This window comes from Bactrocera neohumeralis, unplaced genomic scaffold, assembly GCF_024586455.1.
Source record: "Bactrocera neohumeralis isolate Rockhampton unplaced genomic scaffold, APGP_CSIRO_Bneo_wtdbg2-racon-allhic-juicebox.fasta_v2 cluster11, whole genome shotgun sequence".
In the NCBI taxonomy this organism is placed as follows: Eukaryota; Metazoa; Arthropoda; class Insecta; order Diptera; family Tephritidae; genus Bactrocera; species Bactrocera neohumeralis.
In genome coordinates this window covers 24,249,743-24,262,986 of record NW_026089624.1, presented here as the reverse complement: position 1 = coordinate 24,262,986, position 13,244 = coordinate 24,249,743, and the positions used below count along the sequence as shown (strand labels likewise).

Genomic DNA, 13,244 nt, shown 5'->3' with positions numbered 1-13,244 from the left:
CCCAACACCCACAACGCATTAAAATATTTATAATCACAAGAACATGTATGTATGTATATTAACACTAAGATTTAACACTAGCTAATAAGAAATTAAGCACATTTAATCAATATTGGAAACACACACTCACATACTCATATTTGTATATACCCAAACTTATGAATTATTAAACCAAAATTTTATAACGTTTGAACTCAAAATAATCATCTTTTAATTATTCGAACTCGGCCCCCTACGTCGACATACCCCGACAGTCATAAAAAAAAACTGACATATACGAACGCCAAACCCTGTGAGGGTTTTACTATACTGACCTAGTACCATCACCCTGACTTGGAATTTCTCACCCCCCAGATTAGCTGTTGTACTGTGCTATTGACAAGCTTATTTTTGCATTTTGTGATTTTACACGACTCAACAATCAGCTCATTGAGTTTAAAATAGATAGTTTATTTTCTGGGCCAGATACGTCTAATAGTTTTTCCATTTTTAAGAAATCCATTCAAGAATTCGTTACAGTATCCCTGTTAAACATATATAACCATGTAAGCTGCCATGGTATACTAAGGATCTCAAAGGCTTGAAAAGTCTTAGAAATAAATACTACAGAAAATTATCTTCAGCTAAATCTCATGTTTTCTTTTCCCAATTTCAGCACTTTACAAAACTGCTTAGTGATTTGGATAAATTACTCTATAAAAGGTTTATTAACAGCACAGAGTCTAACATTAAGTCGAACCCTAAGTATTTTTGGAACTTCTGCTTTATGCTGGGGTGATAAGTTCAGTGAAAACCATCCTTTGGGGCTAAGAAAAGTGAATGATAGTGATAATAGGTTCAAAAATTACTCAAAACAGCGTCGCGTTAACGTCTGTGAAACCATGCTACTACCATAACTTGGAAGCAGACGATTAATCGGCCGAATATCTTGCCCAAGGTAAGCCGAAGCCGAAAAAACCACGTCAAAGCAGGTCAAATCAAGATTATGTTGACAGTTTTCTTCGATTATCGAGGTGAATCCGAATGCCTTCTGACCAGCCAAGCTGTCAACAAGTAATACTATTTTATTGTTATGCGTCGTTAGTGCGCGGCTATTCGTAAAAATAGGCAGGAATTATGGGCCGACAACTCTTGGTTTTTGCACTACGGTAATGCTCTGTCTCTTACTGCAATGATTCTTGGTGAGTGCTTCGCCAAATTTTCAACCATTGTCGTGCCTTAACCCCCGTATTCGCCGTTTTGAGTCAATTGAATACATTAAACGGGAATCGATACGCGCATTGAATTGCTTTTACCGACAACATTTTACTCACTATCGCGATATCCAATACTTTGGATGGGTGATTTAAATTCATGGTACCGAATATGTGGTCTATCAAACGATAGGGGTACAAAACTTGAAGATGCCTTAGTATGCAGTAATCTCATAGTTTTAAACGATGGTATCCATACACACTTCGCCACCTATCAATTATTCACTCAAGTAGATGTTCCGACATGTTCCACCAATATTTTTCCTTTATTTCCTTGGAAGGTTCTTAGTGACCTTCACGGTAGTTATCATTTCCCCATAGATGATAGAAGTCGGATTTCAGACGAGGCGATAAAAAAATTTAAACCAATATTAATATTACAAAGATCTTTGCTTATCGATTCTAGTAAATTTATTGTTTCTAATAATATCTACCAAGAGGCTCCATTTATAAGAATAAAAATACCACACCATACCTCAAACCACGAATACATATCAACACCCATATAAACCATGGTGGACCATTGAATTAGAAAACCTTGGATTAATAAAACGCAAAACTGGTGAATGATAGTACTCGGCGACAGAGTCTCTCTCCCACCACGAAACCAACACCAAATTTGCGCTCCTTTATATGGCCACTGTAGTAAATGTCACAAGGATCTACTGGTCTCTGTCCTTGTCCCGTCCATAGCATTTCTTGGACGGCGGTGATGTCAGCCTTTATTTTCGCGAGGACATCAACCAGCTGGGCAGCGGCACTTTCCCAAGAGTCCGGACATTCCAGGTGTATGCCCATAAATCGTTATCCTTAATGCGTTTGCCATGGTAGTCATCAAAAGTGAGGTTTCTCTTTCGAAGCTATTTTTTTGTTTTTATTGAGCGCATTTTTTACGTGGCGGGTCCCAAACCCAGCGCATAACCTTGAGAAGGGATGTTTCGCCTTCTCACTTCGGCTCGCCTTCAAAAGGATGTTCTTTGGCTACCCACAGGATACTTGGTCAAAGACAGGAAATCGTGAGCTGCTTGAGCCATATGTAAAACATTCGTTTCTGGCGACTCCCAAGTGAATGGCGATCAGAGAACAAATCAAGAAACAATTAATATAACGAGATAAAACCTTGCACGAATAATGCCTTTATCGTATGTCACTTTGTTACCATAAATTGTCCAAATTACTTGTTTTTTTATATTCAACACTAGGTTCTAGCGTAAACCGCGTACTTTAATGTTTTTGAACACTTTGTTGATAATTTTAAAATTCTTAATTTATTCTTCAAAATCTGTATCTTCGCTCTCGAAGTAATCCCCCTTGGCCCTATATACTTGTGCCGACGTTTTCATTTTCCGGAATATCCTGCAATATGCGTAGCGATTTATGTTTAATGCCTTTAATTGGCTCAAAACGGGTTTCCCGGATCGGTTGTTTGTGTCACCATGAGCCAAACAGGCGTATACGGTGGTTGCGACACGATACTGGTTAAAAATTTGGAGAAAACGGTACGTCCCAGCAAACACTGTCTCTAACGTTAGAGAAAACGCTAGATTTTACATTAGAATTCTAATATAGTTTTCTAATGTTTCTCGAATCGAATTCAAGCTTAGAGAACAACATTAGAATTTGATTATATGTAGAATGATTAGAGAAACACTCGAAATGCACTATCGATATAAATGATAGTTATCGAATACAATAAGTGTCTGCTGAGTCGCTCATTCCTAGTGTCAAATAAAAATAATACGTGCGAAAAGAAAGTGCTTTAAATTTTTTTATAAATATCGTTATTATTATTACAAAGTTACGGGTAAATATAATTTTTAAATGTATATAAAAAAGTTAAAGAGGGAAAGCGAGCAGATTGTGGACATGCTGTTTGATTATCGTGACTTAAGGAATGAAACCCACGATGCACTTGAGTCAGATTCAGATTCGCCGCCAGCTCTTAAAGAATAGCGAAGTGACAATATCGAATGTGATTCAAGCGGCAGTGAATCCGAAAAGTAGTTTAGTGAATCAAATGATGACATAGATAGTGCTTCTGATAGTGAAAATTCAAGTTTGCCACAGGACTTAACCGAATGGACAATTAAACATAATATTACGACTTCTGCAACGGACGACTTATTGAAAATTTTAGGAAAGAATGTTTCAGGACTTCCGTTATGCTCTAGAACTTTAAGAAATACACCAAAAGAAATACCTAAAGTAACAATGGGTTCGGGAGAATGGCTATGTTCGTAAATGCATCATGACTTGCAGCATAAGCAACAGTAGCAACACTGCAAGTTTGACGTTTGATACTTCTTATACAATTTTTGACAATTAGCAGATACATTTGTTTGCATTTTTGAACGCGTATAATACTAAAATGGAAATTTTGCTGAATCTAACACTAGACGAAATTTGTGAGCAAAGAAATGATAGATTTTCTTTAAATTTAAGAAAAAGAAGGGTATTGAAGTCAAAAAAAGAAAAATTTGTAGGTACAAATGTTTGTCTTTTAAAAGACAAAGTATTTATAGAACAAACTTTCGGGATTTTTAAGAAACAGTTTAAAATTTTAAATTATATTGAAGCTTCGAGCATTAAACGTACATCTAATGTAATACTCGCTTGCGCTATCTTACACAATTTTATCATAAATAAGGGAGGTTATTTTGAACATATTAACGATACAATAACACATGCCGATATGGAAACCAACAATGAAATCGAAGGAATTCAAGATGCCCCCATTCGCCGTGTTGATTCAGATGATATCAATGGAATCGATAGAAGAAACTATTTTACCACCTTGTTTTCATCATAAAAAATTTACTTTACCTCACCTTCCTTTATTTGAATAATTTTTTTATTACTTTTTCTGATGAACTTCGTTTTAATTTTTATTGTTTTCATTTACATTTTTAACTTCGGTCACAACTTTCTTCCACAATACATTTTTTTTCCTTCTACCCGATTTAAACTCGTCCTCCATATTCAACCGTTCTCTTAGCAATAACTGTGTCTCCGCATTACTGAGATTTTCACTAAAACTTTAAAAATAATAATTTATACAATTATTATTAACATAATTTAACTAAATTTCAATACAAAAATTAAAATAAAACAGTTTTGCACTTACTTTTCGTCAGACATCGTAGTTAAATGCAGTAAACAATTTTTTGATAGAAATTATGAGTGACAGCTGATAGAATTGTTGTCTTTTTGAACGCTTGATCCAACCTAGGTGGGGATGCTGCTCCTATGGCGACGAAACCGTCGCCGACTAATGGCAGCGACAAGACAAGGACTCTAGTAGGTGTCTCCGTAGGTAGCAGACTGGGGGTAACCGGCGCTAAACCGTCGGCAGCAGTAGTAGCGAAGGGTGGATCATTCATACGCGGCGAAATCGCCAGCACTAGCAGGGGAACCTCAGCTAGAATTATGAAAGGATCCACAGGGAATAAGAGCAAGGCAGCTTTAGCTAGAAAGCTAAAGTCTGACCGCCGATTGGCGGCCAAAATCTTGGAGCGCTACGGTGACAAGCATGCTGGTCAGGTGTCTGAGCAGCATGCTAGTACGCTTGAGTGGGCCAAGAAAGTGCTGAGCGAGGACGATAGGGTAGAACTGAAAACCAGCAGGACAGAACCGGCGGTCAAGCGGCAGAGGTCGCATGAGGGAGAAACCTCCCTTGTTAAGAAACCGCGGACTGGAAAAGCGCCAACCTTCAGCGAAATCGCTAAAGGTGCTTGGGCCAGAATACTGGGGGTGCTTGACCGCAGTAGAGAGGACGGTGCCATGTCCCATGATGAATGGAAGAGGGTAGCAGCGGCTATCTCATCGGTCTTCCTGAGGGTGGTCAAGGAAAACCCGGGGCCACCCCCGAAATGTGTGAGTGCCGGTTGACACCAGGGGCTACATAAGCTCACTTGTTGTGCTGATGAGAGATCGGCCATCTTGTACAAGAAGGCAGTCTCTCAGGTGGGGGAGGTCTGGAAGGGAGCCAGACTGGAGGCCGTGGCCAAGGAGGATCTTCCCCTTCGTCCTAGGGCTCGATTCTGGCTGCCGGCCGAACCTTCCACTCCGAGTGAGATTGAGGAAATCCTCAAATATTGCAATCCCTCACTTCCAGTGCAGGACAATGGAAATCGATCCGGATCTCTCGGATGTGGCGAGTGTTGGGGGCGGTTCGTCGATTGGCGACTCGGTCTTCAGCCTCGAACGACTGTTTGAGGAGGTTCGGGTCGACCACGACTTGGGCGCTGAAATAGCGCTCCTGGAGGAAAGTCTGAAGGATAAAATTCCTCCAGATTAACCTCCAGCATGCGAAGGCGGCCTCCGCCAATCTATTGCTCCGTCTGGAACAAGATGGAGCTGATGTCGTCCTGATCCAGGAACCGTGGCTGACTGGTAACGGGATATCTGGATTGAGGACAAAGAGCCACAGGCTCCTGTCGGCCAAGGGTGCAGGTAGGAACAGAGCCTGTATGCTGGTAAGGAATGAATTAACGGTATTTCTTTTACCTAATTTCAGCAGTGCTGACATTGTGACAGCGAAACTGGAGTGTGACACCGGAGATTTCTGGCTTATCTCCGCATATATGCCACACGATGATGTGGTGGAGCCACCTCACCTAATGCTGAGAAGGACCTTAGCCGAAGCGTCTAAGGCTGGCACTGGCGTCATCATCGGCTCCGACGCTAACTCGCGGCACCAGATCTGGGGAAGCTCGGATACGAACATTAGAGGTGAGTCGCTTTTTGATTTCATTATTGGCGAAGATCTTCGCATTTGTAATAGAGGAGACTCTCCTACTTTTGTGACCGCTGGCAGGGAGGAGGTCCTCGACCTCACCCTAACCTCACAAGCGATTGCCCCGCTGATCTCGAACTGGAGGGTCCTCGACGATCACTCCTTTTCGGATCACAGGTACATCGAGTTTAGTCTAGTCGGAGAACGTCCGCCTAGGAAATCCTTTAGGAATCCTAGGTACACGGACTGGGTAGGTTACCGCAGAAGGCTTCGGCAAACTCTCCCGCGCGCACCGGAGGTGGACGCGTTGGCCACCACCGATGCGGTGGAGGAGTGGGTTGAAGTCTTCAGCTCGGCGTGTAAGGCTGCGCTGGAGAGGTCTTGTCCGCTGAGATCGCCGAAGGGCAAAGAGAAACCTCTATGGTGGACTATGGAGCTCTCAGATATTAGGGCGTCTTGCAGACGGCTTTTCAACAAGGCCCGCAGGAGTGGGTTATCTGATGACTGGGCTTTGTATAAAGTTGGACTTTCAATATACAAGTCCGAGTTAAGAAAGGCTAAGAGGACCTCGTGGAAGCGCTTCTGTGAAAAAGTGGAAGGCTGTCACGAGTCCTCGAGATTCAGGCGTATTCTCGCAAAAACCCCAGTGTCCCTGGGGTATCTCAAGGACAAAAATTGGAAGTGGGCCCTCAGTAGTGAAGAAACACTTCAAATGCTTGTCGACGCTCACTTTCCGTGTAACATGTCCTCTGTTAGGGGATCTATCGGGGTGCCGCATGACGACTGCGCGGCCTTTGTCAGCATCCTGGATGAGCGGCATTTGACGTGGGCGATTAACTCGTTCGAACAATTCAAGTCCCCGGGACCAGACGGCATCATACCAGCGCAGCTGCAACAAGCTGTTAAGGTGTCATGCAGCTGGTTGGCACCTATCTATGCGAACTGCATCAGATTAGGTTACATCCCGGGGGCCTGGAGACGAGTCAAGGTTACATTCATCAAGAAGGCTGGCAGGGGCTCCCATGTCACGGCCAAGGATTTCAGGCCAATCAGCCTCTCCTCCTTCTTGTTAAAGACTCTGGAGAGGCTGATGGACTGGTATATAAGGAAGAGCATTCCGAGAGACTATTTGTCTAGAGCACAACATGCTTATCGCAAAGGCAGGTCAGTAGACACTGCCTTGCATACTATCGTGTCATGGCTCGAAGAAGCCATTGAAGCCAAGGACTTCGCTGTTGGGACCTTCCTGGATATCGAGGGAGCTTTCAACAATGTCCTACCGGAGGCAGTAGTAACTGCCCTTGACGGTATTAGGGTAGAATCGAACCTCAAGTGCCTCATTCTCAGTCTTCTGTGTGACAGAGTGATCGAAACGGAATGGGGCAGCGCGCGTGCGAGGCGTAGGGTGAGTAGGCGAACACCACAAGGTGGGGTTCTCTCTCCTCTTCTATGGATCCTGGTTGTTGACGAATTGCTCAAAAAACTAGAGGATCGCGGCTGCCGGGTGATTGCCTACGCAGACGATGTAGCACTTATGGTCAAAGGAAAGTTCCTTAGCACCGTGTACGAGTTGACGCAGGGATATCTCAGCGATGTAACAAAGTGGGCGGCCGGAAGTGGACTCGCCATTAATCCTAACAAAACGGAAATGGTTTTATTCAGCCGAAAATATAAAATCCCGGCGGTACCGTTGCCGCAGATAGGAGGTATTCACCTGCAGCCGGCGGACTCAGTGAAATATTTAGGGCTCATACTGGATAAGAAGCTTTTATGGAAGCCGAATATCGAGGAGAGAGCAAAAAAGGCATCTATTGCCTTATACTGCTGCAGAGGAGCTATTGGCAAAAGATGGGGTCTCTCACCGAAAGTGATCCTCTGGCTCTATGACACCATAGTAAAGCCCATCTTGTTCTATGGTGTCTTAATGTGGTGGAGGGCTTTAGTGAACACCTCACTGGCCAAGAAGCTAGAAAGCGTTCAACGGGCTGCGCTAATTAGCATATGCGGTGCATTAAGATCTACCCCAACTAAGGCACTTAATGCAATTTTGAACATTACGCCGGTGGACATTGCCGGTAGGTGCATAGCCGCGAAGGTGGCTATTAGACTCAGAGAATATGGTTTCTTAAAGGAACGTACATCTGGTCATTCGGATATCCTTACAAACTTTGACTGCATACCGGATCATCTGGATCATGGAATCGCCGTACCGAATTCTGGCGGCTCCTTCTCTGCCCATATACCGACGAGGGAGATGTGGGTGGGAAGAAGCCGTTGGAGGAGAGGGGCAGCAAGCTTCTTCACGGATGGGTCAAAGCTTGGGGGGAAAGTTGGTGGAGGGGTCTACTGTCGGGAGCTCTCCATCAACTCCTGTTTCAGACTTCCCGACTACTGTAGTGTATTCCAGGCTGAGGTCGCAGCCATCAAGGTAGCAGCTGATTTGCTGTTGCAGTGTGCATCCACCTTCAGACAAGTGACTATTCACTCAGATAGTAGAGCGGCTATATTAGCCTTGAACTCATTCGAAGTGCGTTCAGGGTTGGTCGAAGAATGTCTAACGTCGTTATCTCTAGCAGCCAGATGTTTCGTGATTAGACTGGTGTGGGTGCCGGGCCATAGCGGAATTGCGGGCAATTGCAAAGCTGATGAGTTAGCAAGGAAAGGCACCCGAGAATCATTATCGGTTTCTTCTTGTGGTCTACTACTAGATAGCTGGGCCACGCGGATGCTCGTCCAACGCTGGGCCAGCACCGGCACTTGTGCGGTTGCAAAAGCCTTCTGGCCCAGTATAGATCGCAGGAGATCAAATGATCTCTTAGTCCTCAGTAAGGCCAACATCTCATTGTTAGTGGGTCTTTTAACAGGCCACTGTCAATTGGCTTACATGCGGTAAGAATGGGTATCTTGCCGGATGCTGAATGCAGATGCTGTTTAGAGGAAGATGTGGTAGAAACAAGCCAGCACTTCCTGCTTGACTGTCCTGCTTTTGGGAGGTCAAGGCTAAGACACTTGGGGGCGCATACCTTTGGACACCCCACCGAATTGGCGGGGGTTGAAGTTAAGCGTCTGTGTAACTTTATATTGGCTACAAAGCGCTTCGGCAATCTGTAAGTCCGAATACGGAAGTTTTCATTTAATGGCATCACAAAGGACTAATTTGTTAGTCTACGTGGGATCATCGATCAGCCATTTTTACCTAACCTAACCTAACCTATAAATAAGGCCACAAAGCTACTTGGAAAGGAAGTTCGGAATTTGCAGGATTATTTTGAAACACCTATCTCATCAGGAATTCTCAATATCAAGTCGTGTGCAGTCCTAAAAATTTCGTCTTCCGTCTATCATCACAACTTAGATGAAATATCAGAAAAAATTATAAAATTTAGTAACTACGAGTCTAACATCAACTTGTTCATTCCTTTCCTTACTTAATTTTTTTTTTTTGGATATTTAAATACTTGTAAGCATTATTTATTAATTCGAACATATAAACGTACATAAATTATTCGGACAGAAAATGGATTTTAACCACTTCATAGAAGAAGCATCAGAAAATACTCTTGTAACTAAAAATGGTAAAAAAAGAAAAGGATATTGGACCGTCGTGTCCAGTCGGAAAATAAAATACTGAAAAGTAAGAAAATGGCTATGCGACTTTCGTAGCTGCGTATATTTTCGTTTTACCATTCAGTCTTATGTGACAACTTATGAAACGTCAAAAATATGTTTTTTAATGTTATTCGATACGTTTTTGTATTACAGAAATAGACCACAATCAAAAATCCTTAAAGAGGGCCCTGACACGAATTTTGCAAGAAACAAAGCAGACTACAAAGACAAGCCACAAATCACGAAGGGAGCAGCTCCTGAAAGTTCCATTTGATAACTTGGAACAATTTAAAAATTTTGAAAAGGATATACAGGAGCATTCCAGCAAATTTAATGAACTGGTAATATTTTTATTAACCAACAGACTATCTAAATTGTTAAACTTGAACTCAATGCTTATCTTTCCAGAAAGAGGAATTTTTCACAGTTCGTTAAAAATGCTTGGCGCCAATTTTTGACCGATGGTGTTGCGCAGAATTTGTTTTGGAAGGGTACGAAGGATAAAATGGCTGTGAGACCCTTAAGTGTAACAGCTGCCTTAAAAAGTATAGTTCTTCACATTTCCGAAATTTTACGAAACTAATTATTTTGTTTTAGGTACGTTTTCGTCTAAATTCCCTCATGCGACAGATATAGACTTTGAGCGCACGTCTATAGTCTTCTTCCAGCATGCTAAAGGACGCTACATGAAGAAAAAGGCATACGACTTAAAAAAAACAAAAACGTAAAAATTTAAGAACATAATGTGATCTCATTTTAATTTTTTTATGAATATTTTTGTGTTTGAATTTGAATTTATAATTGTAATTAATTTACTAGAATTAAATATAAAGACTTTTTGTGTTGGCCTTTTTACACACAACTATATTAATATTAATGTTCATGGAGGATGGAGTCATGTGTAGAAGTTCACGCAAGTGAGGAAAGTTCTCTGATCGCCATTCACTTGGGAGTGGCCAGAAACGATTCTTTTACACATGGCTCAAGCAGCTCACTACTTCCGGTCTTTGACCAAGTATCCTCTGGGTAGCCTAAGAACATCCGTTCGAAGGCGAGCTAATGTGAGAAGGCGAAACATCCCTTCTCAAGGTTATGCGCTGGGTTTGGGAAATCAGTACCAATGAAAAAGAAAAAGCAGCCTCGGATGAGAGACCCCCCTTTTGATGACGACCATGGCAAACGAAATCAGGGCTACGATTTCAGGGCATGCACCTGGAATGTGCGGACCCTTAATTGGGAAGGTGCCGCTGCCCAGCTGGTTGATGTCCTCGCAAAAATAAAGGCTGACATCATCGCCGTCCAAGAAATGCGATGGACGGGACAAGGACAGAGACGAGTAGATCCTTGTGACATTTACTACAGTGGCCATATAAAGGAGCGCAAGTTTGGTGTTGGATTCGTGGTGGGAGAGAGACTCCGTCGCCGAGTACTATCATTCACTCCGGTGAATGAGCGCCTAGCCACAATCCACATCAAAGCGATGTTCTTCAACATATCGCTGATTTTCGCCCACGCCCTGACGGAAGAGAAGGATGATGTGACCAAAGATGCCTTCTATGAGCGCTTGGACCGCGCTTATGAGAGCTGCCCCGCCACGATGTCAAAATCGTGCTTGGCGACTTTAACGCCAGGGTGGGCAAAGAAGGCATCTTTGGCACTACGGTCGGTAAATTCAGCCACCACGACGAAACATCCTCAAATGGGTTGAGGCTGATTGACTTCGCCGGGGACCGAAATATGGTTATCTGTAGTACTAGATTCCAGCATAAGAAGATTCATTAAGCTACCTGGCTGTCTCCGGATCGAAAAACTACCAACCAGATCGATCATGTTGTGATAGACGGAAGACACGTCTCCAGTGTTTTAGATGTGCGTGCGCTCTGAGGTCCTAACATCGACTCAGACCTCTATCTTGTTGACCGCGCTTATGAGAACTGCCCCGCCACGATGTCAAAATCGTGCTTGGCGACTTTAACGCCAGGGTGGGCAAAGAAGGCATCTTTGGCACTACGGTCGGTAAATTCAGCCACCATGACGAAACATCCTCAAATGGGTTGAGGCTGATTGACTTCGCCGGGGCCCGAAATATGGTTATCTGTAGTTCATTAAGCTACCTGGCTGTCTCCGGATCGAAAAACTACCAACCAGATCGATCATGTTGTGATAGACGGAAGACACGTCTCCAGTGTTTTAGATGTGCGTACGCTCTGAGGTCCTAACATCGACTCGGACCACTATCTTGTTGCAGCCAAGATTCGCACCCGCCTCTGTGCAGCAAAAAACGCACGCCAACAAACACAAGGAAGGTTCGACGTCGAGAAGCTGCAATCACAACAGACAGCCGAACGATTTTCTACTCGACTTGCACTCCTGCTCTCTGAGAGCACTCGTCAACAACTCGGTATAAGGGAACTGTGGGACGGCATTTCAAACTCCTTACGTACAGCTGCAACCGAAACCATTGGTTTTCGGAAAGTGCAAAAAGAACAGCTGGTACGACGAGGGGTGCCGTGTCGCAGCGGAGAGAAAACAGGCTGCCTACCTCGCAACGTTACGATCGACCACTACACGTGCGGGATGGGATAGATACCGAGAGTTGAAGAGGGAAGCGAGACGCAATTGTAGACAGAAGGAGAAAGAGGCCGAAATGCGTGAGTATGAAGAGCTTGATAAGCTGGCCGACAGGGGTAATGCTCGAAAATTCTACGAACAAATGCGGCGGCTTACAGAAGGTTTCAAAACCGGAGCATACTCTTGTAGAACCCCCACAGGTGATCTAGTCACCGATGCCCAGAGCATACTTAAATTATGGAGGGAACACTTCTCCAGCCTGCTGAATGGCAGTGAATGAACAATCCATAAAAAAGGAGACCCCACAATCTGCGCCAACTACCGTGGGATTAGCCTCCTCACCATCGCATATAAGGTTCCATCGAGCGTATTGTGTGAAAGATTAAAGCCCACCGTCAACAAACTGATTGGACCTTATCAGTTTGGCTTCAGACCTGGAAAATCAACAACCGACCAGATATTCACCATGCGCTAAATCTTGGAAAAGACCCGTGAAAGAAGATTCGACACACACCACCTCTTCGTCGATTTCAAATCTGCTTTGGACAGCACGAAAAGGAGCTGCCTTTATGCCGCGATGTCTGAATTTGGTATCCCCGCAAAACTAATACGGCTGTGTAAACTGACGTTGAGTAACACCAAAAGCTCCGTCAGGGTCGGGAAAGACCTCTCCGAGCCGTTCGATACCAAACGAGGTTTCAGACAAGGCGACTCCCTATCGTGCGACTTCTTCAACCTGCTTCTGGAGAAAATAGTTAGAGCTGCAAAACTAAATAGAGAAGGTACCATCTTCTATAAGAGTGTACAGCTGCTGGCATATGTCGATGATATTGATATCATCGGCCTCAACACTCGCGCCGTTAGTTCTGCTTTCTCCAGGCTGGACAAGGAAGCACAGAATATGGGTCTGGCAGTGAACGAGAGCAAAACGAAATATCTCCTGTCATCAAACACACAGTCGTCGCACTCGCGACTTGGCTCTCACGTTACTGTTGACGGTCATAACTTTGAAGTTGTAGATAATTTCGTCTATTTAGGAACCAGCATTAACACCACCAATAATGTCACCCTGGAAA

The 13,244-nt window shown here is 43.7% G+C and overlaps 1 protein-coding gene across 1 annotated transcript in view; it reads left to right on the top strand.

Moving 5' to 3' along the window:
• LOC126766064 (uncharacterized) overlaps positions 1 to 5,550 on the top strand; it is a 14,666-nt gene extending 9,116 nt beyond the window's left edge. Inside the window, exons 2-3 of the mRNA XM_050483765.1 lie at positions 4,483 to 5,126; positions 5,368 to 5,550. Of these exons, the coding sequence (XP_050339722.1) occupies positions 4,483 to 5,126; positions 5,368 to 5,550 (827 nt within the window). The remainder of the gene's footprint in view (positions 1 to 4,482; positions 5,127 to 5,367) is intronic.
• Positions 5,551 to 13,244: the final 7,694 nt, after the last annotated feature.